This window comes from Mobula hypostoma, chromosome 8 (genome assembly GCF_963921235.1).
Source record: "Mobula hypostoma chromosome 8, sMobHyp1.1, whole genome shotgun sequence".
NCBI classification, from domain to species: Eukaryota; Metazoa; Chordata; class Chondrichthyes; order Myliobatiformes; family Myliobatidae; genus Mobula; species Mobula hypostoma.
In genome coordinates this window covers 108197008-108214857 of record NC_086104.1, presented here as the reverse complement: position 1 = coordinate 108214857, position 17850 = coordinate 108197008, and the positions used below count along the sequence as shown (strand labels likewise).

Genomic DNA, 17850 nt, shown 5'->3' with positions numbered 1-17850 from the left:
AGCATGGATGATACCTGGAAGTATGATGTGGTAGCTATCAGTGAAACATGGTCACAGGAGGGGTGTGATTGGCAACTAAATATTCCTGGATTTAATTGCTTCAGGTGTGATAGAATCAGAAGGAGAAGAGGGGGAGGTGTGTATTGCTTGTCAGAGAAAATATTACAGTGGTGCTCTGGCTGGATAGATTAGAGGGCTCGCCTAGGGAGGCTCTTTGGGTGGAATTGAGGAATGGGAAAGGTGTAGTAACACTTATGGGGGTGTATTATAGACCTCCAAATGGGGAGCAAGAAATGGAGGAGCAAATTTTTAAGGAGATAGCAGATATTTGTAGTAAGCACAAGGTTGTGATTGTGGGAGATTTTAATTTTCCACACATAGACTGGGAAGCCCATACGGTAAGAGGGCTGGATGGTTTGGAGTTTGTAAAATGTGTGCAGGATAGTTTTTTTGCAGCAAAACATAGAGTTACCAACAAGAGAAGGGGCAGTGTTGGATCTCCTGTTAGGGAATGAAATATGTCAGGTGACGGAGGTTTGTATTGGCCTGTGAGTTTGACGTCAGTGGTGGGTAAATTGATGGAAAGTATTCTTAGAGATGGTATCTATAATTATCTGGATAGACAGGGTCTGATTAGGAAAAGTCAACATAGATTTGTGCGTGGAAGGTCATGTTTGACAAATCTTACTGAATTTTTTGAAGAGGTTACTAGGAAAGTTGACAAGGGTAAAGCGGTGGATGTTGTCTATACGGACTTTACTATGGCCTTTGACAAGGTCCCATATGGAAGGTTGGTTGGGAAGGTTCAATTGTTAGGTATTAATATTGAAGTTGTAAAATGGATTCAGCAGTGGCTGGATGGAAGATGCCAGAGAGTAGTGGTGGATAACTGTTTGTCAGATTGGAGGCTGGTGACTAGTGGTGTGCCTCAAGGATCTGTACTGGGTCCAATGTTATTTGTCATATACATTAATGATCTGGATGATGGGGTAGTAAATTGGATTAGTAAGTATGCAGATGTTACTAAGATAGGTGGAGTTGTGGATAATGAAGTAGGTATTCAAAGCTTGCAGAGAGATTTAGGCCAGTTAGAAGAGTGGGCTGAAAGATGGCAGATGGAGTTTAATGCTGAAAAATGTGAGGTGCTACATTTTGGTAGGACTAATTAAAATAGGACATGCATAGTAAATGGTAGGGCATTGAAGAATGCAGTAGAACAGAGAGATCTAGGAATAATGGTGCATAGTTCCCTGAAGGTGGAATCTCATGTAGATAGGGTGGTGAAGAAAACTTTTGGTATGCTGGCCTTTATAAATCAGAGCATTGAGTATAGGAGTTGGGATGTAATGTTGAAATTGTACAAGGCATTGGTGAGGCCAAATTTGGAGTACTGTTTACAGCTTTGGTCACCGAATTATAGGAAAGATGTCAACAAAATAGAGTGAGTATAGAGAAGATTTACTAGAGTGTTACCTGGGTTTCATCACCTAAGTTACAGAGAAAGGTTGAACAAGTTGGATCTTTATTCTTTGGACCGTAGAAGGTTGAGGGGGGACTTGATAGAGGTATTTAAAATTATGAGGGTGATAAATAGAATTGACATGGATAGGCTTTTTCCATTGAGAATGGGGGAGATTCAAACAAGAGGACATGAGTTGAGAGTTAGGGGGCAAAAGTTTAGGGGTAACATGAGGGGGAACTTCTTTACTCAGAGAGTGGTAGCTGTGTGGAACGAGCTTCCAGCAGAAGTGGTTGAGGCAGGTTCGATGTTGTTGTTTAAAGTTAAATTAGATAGATATATGGACAGGAAAGCAATGGAGGGTTATGGGCTGAGTGCAGGTCGGTGGGACTAGGTGAGATTAAGCATTTGGCACGGACTAGAAGGGCTGAGATGGCCTGTTTCCGTGCTGTAATTGTTATATGGTTTGTTGTGGTCATCCACTGTATTTGGGTTTCCCAGTATGGCCTCCAGTACATCGGTGAAACCTGATACAGACTGGGGACCATTTTGTCAAGCACCTTTTCTGCATCCACCACAACAGCCGGGATGGAGCAAAGGTATTTCACTTCCACTTCCACTTCCACTTCCCATTTCCATATTGACATGCCTGCCTAAGTCTCCTCTACTGCTCAATGAAACAAATACAGGTTGGAGGAGCAACATCTTTTCTTCCATTTGGGTAATCTCCATCCTCATGGCATAAACATCAATTTCTCTAACTTCCAGTAAGCACAACCCTCTATTCTCTCCATCCTTTGTCTTTCTTGATTGGGTAGGACCTCTCACCCCTTCTCTTCCCCCCTCCCACCCTCATGACCTGTCCACCCCCTCCCTCATCCACCACCTTCCCTTTATTTCATGGTGTACTGTCCTCCCCTGTCAGATTCATTCTTCTTCAGTTCTTTACTCTTCCATCTATCACCTCCTTGCTTTTCACGTCATTTCATTGCCCCATCTCTCAGCCACCAAGCTTTTCCCTCACTAGAACTCACTTGTCACCTGCCAGTTTCTACTCCTTCCCCACCCCCTCCTTACCCCAAGCCATCAGACTCCTCAATACCCAGAGCCAGGACTGACACCAACCTACTGCCCTTTACTGTGCCTATAGTCTTGTTTATTATTTATTGTAATGCCTGCACTGTTTTGTGCACTTTATGCAGTCCTGGGTAGGTCTGTAGTCTAGTGTTGTTTTTGTGTAGTTTTACGTAGTTCAGTGTAGTTTTTGTGTTGTTTCATGTAGCACCATGATCCTGAAAAACGTTGTCTCGTTTTTACTGTGTACTGTACCAGCAGTTATGGTCGAAATGACAATAAAAAGTGACTTGACTTGACTTCATTTCCAGTCCTGATTAAGGGTTCTTGGTTGAATACATGGACTGTTTATTCCTCTCCATTGATGCTGCCTGATCTGCTGAGTTCCTCCAGCATTTTATGTGTGTGTTACTGCATTGTGAAACTCTGAGTCTGTGATCTGTGTTACTGATTCCTCCCTTATGCACAGAAAGCTGAAATCTGAATATCAGGAAATCCGTCAGAAAGGAGCAAAGAGTTGCAGGCGGGAATACAGCCGCCGTTCCTGTGCCCGATGCCAGGTTGCTTTGGGACTCGTGTTTAACAAGGGCGTCGAGTGCAGTATCTGCAGTCACAGAGTGTGCAGTGATTGCTGCGTCTATAGTAACAAAGGAACGTGCAGATGCGTCGTATGTCACACTCGAGGGTAAGCCATTGTTAAACTGATATTCGTACTCATTCATGGTTGGGCTCAGAATTTCTCGGTTCCCTTCCGTGAAAGACACTTTGTAAGGAGTTGCTGATCAAACACTACATCATCAGCACTTGTCCCATCAACTGGTTGTGTAATTGAAGTTTAATATCTTTACTCTTCCAGTCAAATATTTTTGTTATGAAGGCCAAATCTCATTTGATTTCATTGACTTGTACACAAACATAAAAATTTCCCAATCTTTCATTGTTCATGAATTACTCATTATTTCTAATTTTACCAAAGGGGATAACTTCACATATTCCCCAAAGCACTCCGTTTGTCAAGTGGGTGCTGATTCACATGGTTTGCCCATACCTACTTGTCTTTCCTGATTCAGCTGGTTCTCTCACCCCTTCTCTCCCCCCGCCACCCTCATGACCTGCCCATCCCCTCCCTCTTTGTTACTTTATCACGATCCACGTTCCCACTTCACCTCATGCTCTCAGCATGCATGAAAATTGGTGATCTATTGTTTATGCAGATTATAACCTGGCAACCCTGCTTGTTTATTGAGAATCACTGCTTTCTATCCATTAAACCAACTCTCAATACCAGGCTAACACAATGCCTTTAATTTCATGTGCTCCAACTTTCTTCGGTAACCTTATCAAAACCCTGATGAAAATTCAAATTTACCGCATCCTCCTATTAGACATAGGTTTGAAGAACACCAAAGGATTGGTCAAGTGTGATTTCTCTTCCATAACCCATGATGACTCTGCTCAATCATGTAAGTTTCCAATTTCTTGTTAGGTTCCAGCACTTTTCCAGTGTCAGACTAAAGGATCACTAATTATCCATTCTCTCTCTCTCCTCCTTAAACAACAGTGTGACATTTACTCCCCTCCAATCTACAGGAACCATTCCAGAATCTATAGGATTTAGGAAAGTGGTAACCAGCATTCCTTCCATCTGTTTCCAACTCTAGTAGATACAATATCTGGATTTAGGAAGATGGTAACCAGTGTTCCCACCATCTGTTTCCAATTCTAGTGGGTAAAATATCTGGAGGTTTATGAACTCTTTAATTTCCCTTCTCTGTGATTGACCTCACTGTATTTTCCCTTGAGAACTGTTCCATCCATCCATGTTTCCTGATGGTAATACTACTGCACCGACTGGACGATTGTGTGAACCAGCAAACACAAACTGTCATCTCACGCTCTGGAGATCCGTCCCTGAAATGACTTCTGCTGTTTCTGTGTTTCAGGCTGGTGAAGGTGAAATCTGGAGAGTGGTTTATCGAGGAAAAGGCAAAGAAATTTCACCAGGAACAAGGTGCTTGATCTGCTGATGTTAACTACTCACATCTCACAGAAGTGCGTGGGAAAGGACGGGTCAATGTGCAACTTGCTCAGTATGTTCACAAAGAGTGCTGATGCCCCGAGAGGTTCTACCCGGTCATCGCCATGGGACTTTGATCAGGCAGGGCTCTAAAATGTTTGTTGCCAGGGGATTGTGTCACCGGTTAGTCTGATTGTTGTCCACTGGGCAGAAAAGGCCTCCCGTACTGCTGGAGCTGCTCTGAATAACATTGAACTTACAGCAATACAGACCCTTTATCCCACCATGTTAAAGCATAGAACAGTACGGCAAAGAAACAGGTCCGTGGGCCCACAATTCTGTGATGAACCAACTAGAAAGTAAATCAATAAATCCCCTAAAAATAATCTCTCCTACCTTCGCAATGTTTATATCCCTATGTCTTCCTCACATTCATGGGGAGGGAGGGAGGGAATGTCGACTCAGACCGTGAGAGGCCTGCGTCGGGCATTTTCATGCCTTACCAGGTGCAGATTGGAAGTCTGTGTGGGGCACCACTCCTCGCACAGACTAGAGCAATGTGTGATTAAGTGTCTTGCTCAAGGACACAAACATGCTGCCACAGCTGAGGCTCGAACTAGCGACCTTCAGATCACTAGACGAATGCCTTAACCACTTGGCCACATGCCCAACACATTCACGTGCCTATCTAAATGTCTCTTAGAAGCCTCTAGTGTATTTGCCTCTAACACTATACCAGGCAGCACATTCCAGACATCCACCACTCTGAATAAAAAAATTCCCTTTGAACTTTTACCATCCCCTCTCACCTTCAATGCATGCCCTCTGGAATTAGACATTTCAAACCTGGGAAACAGATACTCCCTGTCCACTCTATCTCTGCCTCTCATAATCTTAACCTCCATCAGATCTCCCCTCAGCCTTCACACTCCAGAAAAAACCCAAGTTTATCCAGCCTCTCATGATAGCACATGCCCTCTAAACTAGGCAGCATCCTGGTAAACCTCTTCTGCTCCCTCTCCAAAGCCTCAACATCCTTCCTATAGTGGGGTGACCAAAACTGTATGCAATACTCCAGATGCAGCCTAACAGAGTTCTGTAAAGTTGCAGCATAACCTCTTGATGTTTGAACTCAATGCCTTGACTAATCAAAGCAAGCATTCCTTAAGCCTTGTTAAACCACCCAATTGATCCATGTAGCCACTTTCAATGAACTATGAACTTTGTCCCCAAGATCTCTCTGCTCATCAACACCGTTAAAGGTCTTGCCTTGTTACATTGTGATGAACTAATTTAACTAGTAATTAAATACCTAACTACACTAATCCCTTCTGCCTACACAATGTCCATATCCCTCCATTCTCTGCATAGTCCTATGCCTATCTAAGAGGCTCTTAAATAACTTCATTGTATCTGCATCCTCCCACCCCCTGGCAGCTCAGTCCAAGGCAACCAACACACACTGTGCAAAAAAAAACACCTGGCAGGCACATCCCCTTTGAACTTTCCCTCTCATCTTACATGCACGTCCTCCAGGATCAAACAGCTTGCTTCTGCATAGGTCTGGCAACTTCCCTTCTCGCTAATAAAGCTAACCTGGATATTATCAGGTTTAACTAGTGAATTGAATTGACTTTATTACTTACATCCTTCAAATACATGATGAGTAAAAATCTGTATGTTACATCTCTGTTCAATTGTGCAACATGCGATTATAGTAATTTATAATAAATATTATGTGCAACAGGACAGTTAATATAGCATAGAAATACAGTTGTGTCAGCATGAATTAATCAGTCTAATGGCCTGGTGGAAGAAGCTGTCCTGGAGTCTGTTGGTCCTGGCTTTTATGCTGCGGTACTGCTTCCCGGATGGTAGCAGCTGGAACAGTTTGTGGTTGGGGTGACTTGGGTCCCCAATGATCCTTCAGGCCCTTTTTACACACCTGTCTTTGTAAATGTCCTGAATAGTGGGAAGTTCACATCGACAGATGCGCTGGGCTGTCCGCACCACTCTCTGCAGAGTCCTGCGATTGAGGGAGGTACAGTTCCCATACCAGGCAGTGATGCAGCCAGTCAGGATGCTCTCAATTGTGCCCCTGTAGAAAGTTCTTAGAATTCGGGGGGGGCCCATACCAAACTTCCTCAATTGTCTGAAGTGAAAGAGGCACTGTTGTGCCTTTTTCACCACACAGTCAGTATGTACAGACCACGTGAGATCCTCAGTGATGTGTGTGCTGAGGAACTTAAAGCTGTTCACCCTCTCAACCCCAGAGCCATTGAAGTCAATAGAGGCTAACCTGTCTCCATTTCTCCTGTAGTCCACAACCAGCTCCTTTGTTTTTGTGACATTGAGGGAGAGGTTGTTTTCTTGACACCACTGTGTCAGGGCGATGACTTCTTCTCTGTAGGCTGCCTCATTATTATTTGAGATTTGACCAATCAGTGTAGTGTCATTGGCAAGTTTATTTAGCAGATTGGAGCTGTGGGTGGCGACACAATCATGGATATAAAGGGAGTAAAGGAGGGGGTTTAGGACACAACCCTGAGCGGCACCTGTGTTGAGAGTCAGAGGGTTGGAGGTGAGGGAGCTCACTCTTAACTACCTGCTGGTGATCCGACAGGAAGTCCAGGATCCAGCTGCACAAGGCAGGGTGAAGGCTGAGGTCTCTGAGCTTCTTGTCAAGTCTGGAGGGAATTATGGTGCTGAACTGTAGTCCAAGAACAATGTTCTCACATAAACATCCCTCTTCTCCAGATGTGTAAGGATGGTGTGTAGAGCTGTGGCTGTTGCATCATCTGTCGATCGGTTGTGTTGGTAGGTGAATTGTAGGGAGTCCATTGTGGGTGGTAGCATGCTGCAGATGTAGTCCTTGACCAGCCTCTCAAAGCATTTGCTTATTATTGAGGTGAGTGTGACAGGACGCCAGTCGTTCAGACATGTCACCTGGGTCTTTTTAGATACCGGGACAATGATGTATGTTTTGAAGCAGGAGGACACTCACCATTGGGAGAGGGAGAGAGTTAAAGTGTGGTTTTGTAGTTGGACTGTGGAGAGGACAGGGAACATGTTACACCTTCCTTATATCCACCAGAGTGACCGTGTGCTGGTTTGAGTTCCCAGACAGCACAAGAATCACGTTTCCAAGTGTAATCTTCACAGAGGGATCAGAAATGGAAACAGTGAACAATTTCGAGTCCCTGGGCCCTACATATCAATGCAATGACCGAGAAGGCACGACAGCAGCTATATTTCATTAGGAGTTTGAGGAGATTTGGTATGTCACCAGAGACACTCGCAGATTTCTAAAAAATGTATCATGCAGGGCATTTTAACTGGCTGCATCACTGTCTGTTCTGGGGGTGGAGGGGGGGTGCAGTGCACAAGCTACAAGCTACAGAGAGTTGTAAACTCAGTCAGCTCCATCATGGACACTAGCCTCCGTAGTATCCAGGACATCTTCAAGGAGCAATGCCTCAAAAACACAGAATCCATGATTAAGGAGCCCTTTCACCCAGGTCACACCTTGTTCTCATGGCTACCATCAGGAAGGTGGTACAGAAGCCTGACCAGCACACACCTCACCCACCTTGTGGGAATCTTGTATGATGTGATCACAAATTAGTCTTGACCCATACCACATGACCAACTAGTCTGGACCAATATTGCTTCCAAAGTGCTTGACTCGCCCGCTTCTATCAATTCTTTAAGAACCATCAGAATCACAGTATCACATTGTTGCAGGGGAGATGTTGAGATGTGTCTCCAGCAACTTGTAAAGTCAATGTAACTCCGTCATGAGTTTCCATTCACCAGTATACAATCCTGAATAAAGTCCACCTTGTTCACTGTTACCTGACTGTTTTCTTCTCCAGGTGAGCACAAAACGATGAGCGAAAAGCTGTTACAGACCTTACAGACACTAAGGTAAGTCTCCTTGTCTATTTGTCTACAAAGGCTGCAGTAATGGAAACAGTGGGGGAGGAGAGATCACATAGTGCCCTGCTCAGTGTACCAAGGTGAACAAGTCAAGGCCAGAAACAAAATATTTGATTGCTCAAACCAGTATTCCATGCTCTGTGTGCGCACACACACACACACAGACTTCACCAGATGTTGTGCACTGTCTAGACACCCAAGCTACACCAGATGTTGTACACTGTCTAGACACCCAGGATACACCAGATGTTGTACACTGTCTGGACACCCAAGGTACACCAGGTGTTGTACACTGTCTGGACACCCAAGGTACACCAGATATTGTACACTGTCTAGACACCCAGGATACACCAGATGTTGTACACTGTCTGGACACCCAAGGTACACCAGGTGTTGTACACTGTCTGGACACCCAGGGTACACCAGATATTGTACACTGTCTGGACACCCAAGGTACACCAGGTGTTGTACACTGTCTGGACACCCAGGGTACACCAGATATTGTACACTGTCTGGACACCCAAGGTACACCAGGTGTTGTACACTGTCTGGACACCCAGGGTATACCAGATATTGTACACTGTCTGGACACCCAGGATACACCAGATGTTGTACGCTGTCTAGACACTCGGGGCTGTATTCCCTGTACACACATGCAGTGTACACCAGTTGTTGTACACTGTCTGCATACTCAGGGCTGTATACTCTGTATACACACACAGAGTACACCTGATATTCCGTGTGCACCCTAGGCTATCCCTGATGTCCTCTATTCACCATATTCCCTCAGACTGAACCAGTTATTCGTCTCCCACTTTTCCCACCCCATATTTGAGTTTTGAGGTCCCGTGTCTTCTGCGGCGCCTCAGCTTTTAGGAGCCAATAAAATGTTCCTTCTCCCTCAAGGCCTATTCAATACTACCTTGCCTTTGTGGTTGGTGAGGCCCTGGACCTCTGGGTCTGCTACTGCAGCCTCCCTGCATGGTGGCTGTCAGTCCTGTGTGCAGCTGTGTCTGGCTGGGGATTGTCAGCTGGTCTGTGAGCCGCCGTCTGAGAGGGGCCTTCCTTGCAGGCTCATTCAGGGCCTCACCATTGACCCTCATGCCACTGGTAGGGAGAAGAGGTTAACCCCCTCAGGTCTGGATGACGGAGTTCCTCCCAGAGCAGGAGGCTTGTCACCTCAGAATAAAACCAATCTCTGACCTTTTGACCTTTGCACATATCCCTGGAAACAGGACGCAGCCATTCAGCCTTTCATGGAGAGTCTGAGACTTGTACAGTACACAGAAACAGGCTCATTGGCCCACCACATAGATAGGCCTATGAATATACAGAGAACAGAGGGTGCGGGCCATGTCCGGACAGAAGAGATTGGGTCTAATTAGTGTAGATATCTCAGCCAAGCATTATGGGCCAGAGGGCCTGTTCCATGTGAATGTCCATGCTGATCTTTTTTGCCTGTCCACATTAATCCCGTTTTCTCTTGTTTCCATACCGTGCCCAATTAAGTGTCCCTTTAACAAGTCTGGAGGGGATTCTGAGGGACAGGGTCTACCAGCGTTTAGACAGAGTCTGATTAGAAGGGATGGGGACAGAAGAAGAGAGCCGTTGTGATAGGGATTCATTGGTTCAGGGAACAGACAGGAGGTTCTGTGGACGAGAGCAAGATTACCAGATGGTATGTTGCCTCCCAGATGCCATGGTTAGGAACATCTCAGATCGAGACTGTAGCATCATTAATGGGGAGGGTGAGCAGCCAGAGGTCATGTTGGTGCCAATGCCATAGGCAGGAAGGGTGTTCAGAAAGTTAAAGGATTGGACTTGCAGGGTTGTGGTCTCAGGATTGCCACACATGTCATGTGCTTTTGAGGCTAGAAATAGGAAGCTGACACAGTTTAACACATGGCTAAGGAGATAGGGAAGGAGGGAGGGCTTCAGATTTTTACATCATATGGGCTCTATTCAAGGGAAGGTGGGACCTGTATAGATGGGAAGGTTTATACCTGAACTGGAGGGGGACAAATATCCTTGTGGGAAGGCTTGATAGTGCTACAAGGTGGACGCTGGGGGGTGGGATTTAAGAGTTGCAGGGGGATGGGAGCCAGAGTGCCAGGGCAGATAGTGGAGTGACTGTGGGAAAAGATGTTGTTAACACTACATACAAAGTCAGGAGTTGAAAGATTGAGCATGATGTGACTAATGTCCTGAGTTGTATCTATTTTAATGCTAGGAAAATTGTAGGCAAGGCAAATAAGGTTAGAACATGGATCAGCACGTGGAATTATGACATTGTAGCCATTAGTGAGACTTGGTTGCAGGACGGACAGGACTGGCTGCTCAGTGATCCAGATTCTGTTGTTTTTAGACGCGATAGAGTGGAAGAGATTAAAGGGGGAGGGTTGGCATTACTAGTCAGGGAAAATGTCACGACAGTGCTCAGACAAGACAGACTAGAGGGCTTGTCAACTGAGACTATATGGGTGGATCTGAAGAATGAAAAAGGGATGACCATATTCATAGGATTATATTATAGACCATCCAATAGTCAGTGGGATTTAGGTGAGCAAATTTGTGGGGAGATCTTAGACAGTTGCAAGAAACATAAGATTGTGATAGTAGATCATTTAAAATTTCCACATATTGACTGGGACTCCCATACTGTAAAAGGGCTAGATGGGATAGAGTTTGTCAAATGTGTTTAGGAAAGTTTCCTTAATTAGTATATAGAGGTCTCATCTAGAGAGATGTGATACTGGATATCCTATTGGGGAATGAGAGTGCAGGTGACTAAAGTGTGTGTAGGGTAACATTCTTGATCTAGTGATCATAATTCCATTAGTTCTTGTTTCCATAAAACAGGAGTGATCTTGCACCTCCTGCGGCAATCCCAGATTCCCCTCGTACAATATTTTCTGTCCCTGAACTGACTCAGTGGCTGGGCTTCCTCCGCCTCTGTCGTTGACAATACCAAAGATTCACCACCCTTGGGGTGAGGGACTTTCTCCTCATCTCAGTCCCAATTGCTGACCCCGTTCATCTGAGACCGTGGCCCCAGGTTCCAGGCCCTCAGCCGGGCAAAACCTGCCCTTTTTTACCCTTTCAAGACCCATGTGAGTTTTGCTTGTTTCAGTCTTCCAGACTCTAGTGTACAGGTCCAGTATTCTGGATCTCCCCTCTAAGGGGAGACACATCCAGAAATCAACCTGGTAATTCTTTGCTGCTCTCTTTTGTTTTCTCTCTCTCTCTCTCTCTCTCCTCCCCGCCCCCCAAAGTTACTCAGTTCTTCAGACGCAAGAGGAATAGAGTACAAAGATAGTGATGTCGTACTGTAGTTGTATAGGGCTCTGTCCAAGACCCTACATAACTGTGGTAAGGCATCCTTTCCTATGTACTATAATCCTCTGACAGGGCTGCTGTATCTGTTGGCTTTCTGATCATTGGTGTCTATCCCTGCGTGTTCATGTTAGTGATTTGTGTGTAAGGGTGCCCAGGACATTCTGAACAGCAACTTTTTCCAGTCCCTCGCATTTAAGAAGCACCTTTTCCGAATAGGTTTCTCTGTCTCATAAGAAGCACCCAGCTGTGGTCTTAAACTGGAGAACAATTTATCGGTGTCACGGAGTCATTGAACTTTAAGCAACAAAACAATTTTCTTTCCATGTCCAAAGATGTTCAACAGGCCAGGCGAGCTGTGGGGAGAGAAACAGCTGGTGTTTCAGGTTCAGGAAGGTCAGAAGATCAGTGGGGGTGGGAAGAACAGAGACAATGTCTGTGACAAGGAACAGGCCAAAGCTGGCAAAGTAACAACTGGTTTAAGAGCCGGGAGTCGGATCCAAATGATTCAGAAGGGAATAGAAATAAAGCAGTCTGAATGACGGTAAAGCCACATTGATGACAGAAGCTGGAGTCCTCTTTGTTCATATAAACTTGCTTTGGTGAAACCTGGTTTGCGCTACAGTCTTCCAATATTTGTGAACCTGCTGGAGGTTATCTGTTGGTGAGCGATGGAGTGGTTGCAAACCTTCTCACCGCTGTAATGAATCACACGGACGTGTTTCGACTTTTGACAAGCTCCTATTTAATTATTGTTTCTCTTTTCCAGCAGTATCGCCATTGTACCCCCGACTCCCCCGCCTACAGGATGTCTACTGGTAATGTAAAACTGCATTGACAAATGTGATATGATCTGCTTCAAACCCACGTGTGGCAATGTTCCAAGCCCATCTTCCTCCTCCGCTTGTGCTCTGCTTCCTACCTGAGCTGGCCCAGAGGTGGCATTGTCAGACACAAACCTATTAGGGAGCCCTTGTGCTCACCTTCATCCGTGGTCCGTAAAGTGCACCTCCAAGCGGAAGAGTCAGTGCTGAGCTGACCTTTGGGATATGTTAACTTATAACTGAGGTGGGAAAAGGTATGAAGTTCTGTCAGATGAATTGAAGGAGCTGAGACATAAGTTATAAAGCAGTCCATCAGGGTGGCCATCAAAGTCAAGTTTGCTGTTAGATACACAAGCACATGTGTGAAATACAGTGAATCCTAGTTAATTGGGACACAGTACATTTTGTCTCAATTAAACGGCTGCTCCAATTAGCCAAAGTTTCATAGAAGTAGTTACAAAGTATAAAAAGGAAAAACTACTGTTTAACTGAGTAATAAATTATCTCTTTAAGTGAAATACAGAATGAATTAGAACACTACCAAAACCTCTACAGTACAGTGCTTGTGCATGAATCGCAAAAAATTAACTTGCAGGTACAACAGGTTATTAAGAAGGCAAACGGAATGTTGGCCTTCATTGCTAGAGGGATTGAATTCAAGAGCAGGGAGGTCCTGCTGCAACTACACAGGGTACTGGTGAGACCGCACCAGGAGTACTGCGTGCAGTTCTGGTCTCCACACTTAAGGAAGGATATACTGGCTTTGGAGGTAGTGCAGAGGAGGTTCACCTGGTTGATCCCAGGGATGAAGGGGTTAATCCATAGAACCATAGAAACTACAGCACAGAAACAGGACCTTTGGCCCTTCTTGGCTGTGCCGAACCATTTTCTGCCTAGTCCCACTGACCTGCACACAGACCATATCCCTCCATACACCTCCCATCCACGTATCTGTCCAATTTATTCTTAAATGTTAAAAAAGAACCCGCATTTACCACCTCATCTGGCAGCTCATTCCATACTCACACCACTCTCTGTGTGAAGAAGCCCCCCCTAATGTTCCCTTTAAACTTTTCCCCCCTCACCCTTAACCCATGTCCTCTGGTTTTTTTCTCCCCTTGCCTCAGTGGAAAAAGCCTGCTTGCATTCACTCTATCTATACCCATCATAATTTTATATACCTCTATCAAATCTCCCCTCATTCTTCTACACTCCAGGGAATAAAGTCCTAACCTATTCAACCTTTCTCTGTAACTGAGTTCCTCAAGTCCCGGCAACATCCTTGTAAACCTTCTCTGCACTCTTTCAACCTTATTAAATCCTTCCTGTAGTTTGGTGACCAAAACTGAACACAATACTCCAGATTCGGCCTCACCAATGCCTTATACGACCTCATCATAACATTCCAGCTCTTATACTCAATACTTCGATTAATAAAGGCCAATGTACCAAAAGCTCTCTTTACGACCTTATCTACCTGTGACGACACTTTTAGGGAACTTTGTATCTGTATTCCCAGATCCCTCTGTTCCACTGCACTCCTCAGTGCCCTATCATTAACCCTGTATGTTCTACATTGGTTTGTCCTTCCAACGTGCAATACCTCACACTTGTCAGTATTAAACTCCATCTGCCATTTTTCAGCCCATTTTTCCAGCTGGTCCAAGTCCCTCTGCAGGCTCTGAAAACCTTCCTCACTGTCTACTACACCTCCAATCTTTGTATCATCAGCAAACTTACTGATCCAATTTACCACATTATCATCCAGATCATTGATATAGATGACAAATAACAATGGACCCAGCACTGATCCCTGTGGCACACCACTAGTCACAGTCACTAATCTAGTCACTAGTCACTAATCTATGAGGAGAGATTGAGTCGGCTGGGACTATACTCTCTGGAGTTCAGAAGAATGAGAGGGGATCTTATAGAAACATACAGAATTTTGAAAGGGATAGATAAGATAGAAGTGGGAAAGTTGTTTCCATTGGTAGGTGAGACTAGAACTAGGGGACATTGCCTCAAGATTCAGGGGAGAAGGTTTAGGACGGAGATGAGGAGAAACTGTTTTTCCCAGCGAGTGGTGAATCTGTGGAATTCTCTGCCCAGGGAAGCAGTTGAGGCTTCTTCGCTAAATATATTTAAGAAACAGTTAGATAGATTTTTACATATTAGGGGAATTAAGGGTTGTGGGGAAAAGGCAGGTAGATGGAGCTGAGTTTATGGACAGATCAGCCATGATCTTATTGAATGGTGGGGCAGGCTCAATGGGCCAGATGGCCTACTCCTGTTCCTATTTCTTTTGTTCTTATGTTCTTATGTTTGAAACTGTATTAGTTGAATGGGGAATTCATCTGCATGTTCTTTTGGTTGACTGTAAATGAACAATATCAGCATAGACACCTTGTACCGATAATGGACTGCCTTCATACAATGCTTTAGACAATCTTCATTTTCATTGTAACATCAAAGATGATCATCGATACCATCATAATTCCTAACTTGTGAAGTAATGAAACCGTTTCGTAATCACTCCCAGCCGTTTCTGGCATCTCCAAGCCTGAATGCTTGAAACTGTAGTGAGCAAAACAGTTCTGAATTGTCTTGCTGCTTATTTCTTGCCAGTTATCGGAGACAAAAATCACTGCTTTGTGAATGCAAACGCACACAACGGGCGCTGGTTACTAACTGATCTCTCTAAGCGTGGTGTAGTGCCTGAGAGCCACACAGGTGCTGGTGACTGATGCCAGTTAGAGACTGTGGGCAACGGTCTCCTGTCCCATTGAAGTGGCACAGTGTCCAAATAAATGTTTTCTCAGTTTAGTTTTCTTCTTTTAACGGTTGTCCCAATTAAACCCGATGGGCCAATGAACTGGAATCCACTGTACTTGCCTGCAGCAGCATCACAGGCACGTAGCATCCCATAAGCAGCATTCACAAGAGAAGCATCAGTTAAATATAAATTAAACCCACACAGTCACAGGGAGAATGTGCAGACTCCTTACAGACAGTGCTGGAAATTGAACCCAGGTCATTACGTGCTAGCCTCTGTGCTACCATGCCACCCCAGATATGCAGACAAATTATGGAAAGGTGCAGAAAAACACCTTTAGTGTGGGACTCTAACTTCCCCAGTATGACGGGAACTTCCTTGATAGATGAGGTGCATGAACAATGATCCAGTGGAATGGCACAGCAGGCTGCCCTGTCTGTCCCTGCTTCTTTTGTGTGGGTGGGCTGAGGGGAACAGGTGGCAGTGTTACACCTCCACTCACGAGGGGGCGCTAGAGATCAGAAACTCTATATTAAAAGCAAATAGATGCCAAATGAGTTTTCATTTTAGAGCAATACAGATGCAATTCTGGAGGAACTCAGCAGGTCAGACAGCACTTACAATATGGAAATGAATAAACAGTCGACATTTCAGGCTGAGACCCAAACGCCAGCTGTTTATTCATTTCCATAGTTGCTCCCTGACTTATTGAGTTATTCCAGTATTTTTTGCCTGTTGCTTTGGATTTCAAGCTTCTGCAGAATCTCTTGTGTTTATGAGTTGTTAATTTCATCCATGTTTGATTGCCTTTATAACCAACAGTATCAGAGATATTGGAAAAGACACACAGATGTAAATTGTCACAGTTCAGTCGTGATTTTGAAGCAAAGTACCTCAGGTCCTGCAAACTTGAAATAAGACAAGAGAATATCATAGAGTCATACAGAATGGAGACAGACCATTTGTCCTGTCACACTAACCAATGGACACCATTCCATTTTAATCCATCTCCTAGCACTTGGCTAGTAGCCTTCTATGCCTGGGTGATTCAGGTGTTTCTCTGGATACTTCAATTTTGTCAATAGCTTCTTCACGTCTCTCTAGGTGAAAAAAAAGTCCTCCTCAAATTCCCCGTAATTATCTTCCTCCTTACTCTAAACCTATAGTTTTATCATCTTCTGATATCAGGGAAAGTTTCCTACAGTCTACGCTATCCATACCTTCCCAACTTCAATGTCCCCTCAATTATATCCCCTCTTAACCTCGACTGTTCCAGATAAAGCAGACCCAATTTATCCAGTCTCTTCTCACAAAAGAAAAGCTCCATCCCAGAGAACTTCCAGCTGAATCTCCTCTGTACCTCCATCGCACTAGCAGATTCTTCCTGCAGCGTGGTGACCAGAACTGCACTCAGTTCTTCAACTACGGCCTGACCATTGTTTTATAAAGTTGGAGCATGTGTTCAGCAGCCTGACTAATGAAGGCCAGCATCCCATGTGCCTTTCTAACAATCTGACACATTCAGGGGTCCTTGGACTTGTGCACCAGGGCCCTCTGTTGCTAACTACTCCCCCAGTGCCTATCGTTCTTCAATGCCTCCCACTTTCCACAAACTAAATGCGTAGCCATTCATATTCGCAAGGGCTCTAGCTTTGCCCATCTTATTGTTAGCTTCTTGTAACAATCCTCATTCCAAAGGTATTGCCCTCCCCATCCCTTTCTCCACTGTAATTATACAGAACTTACTACTTTCATCACCACCGCTACGAACTTCAATCCTGCTCTCAACGTTACGTGGACTTCTCTCCCTTTTCTGGATCTCTCTGTCTGCACCTCAGGACAAAGACTTTCCACCAGTATCCACTATGAACTATTGACTCTCACTGCTAGCTAGACTACATCCCATCTCCTAGAAGCATGCCATTCCTTTTCTTCGTTCCTGTGTCTCTGCTGTATTTATCATCAAGATGAGACCTCCCATTTCAGAAATACTAAAAGATCCTCCTTTATTAGGAAATACACCTTCTACCATGGTTGCTGGAGTCCTGTCTCACATTTCCTCCATTTCCCAGATGTCCACTCTTCCATTCAGGCAGAACCTGCTAGCTGCCAGCAGCAGTGGTGGAGGTGGATACGATAGGGTCTTTTAAGAGACTCCTGGATAGGTACATGGAGCTTAGAATAATAGAGGGCTATGGAGAATCCTAGGTAATTTCTAAAGTAAGTACATGTTCAGCACAGCATTGTGGGCCGAAGGGCCTGTATTGTGCTGTAGGTTTTCTATGTTTCTAACCTTCCACCTTATTAGCCTCGGTGTTCACCACATCCATCAGCTTGTCGACTGCTGCCATAGGTATTCAGCAGGTCAGACAGCACCTGTGGAGGGAGATTCTGATGAGAGGACATTGACTTTGTCTTCCTCAACAAC

General features: G+C 44.8%; 1 protein-coding gene across 5 annotated transcripts in view; it reads left to right on the top strand.

The window, feature by feature from the left end:
* The window catches only part of sytl3 (synaptotagmin-like 3), a 134649-nt gene that overhangs the window by 77504 nt on the left and 39295 nt on the right, over positions 1-17850 (top strand). For 4 of the 5 annotated variants that reach the window (XM_063056581.1, XM_063056580.1, XM_063056579.1 and 1 more), the window contains exons 3-6: positions 3003-3218; positions 4477-4544; positions 8426-8477; positions 12592-12640. In XM_063056581.1, coding sequence (XP_062912651.1) covers positions 3003-3218; positions 4477-4544; positions 8426-8477; positions 12592-12640 — 385 coding nt within the window. The remainder of the gene's footprint in view (positions 1-3002; positions 3219-4476; positions 4545-8425; positions 8478-12591; positions 12641-17850) is intronic. The other variant, XM_063056583.1, reaches the window with a different exon arrangement.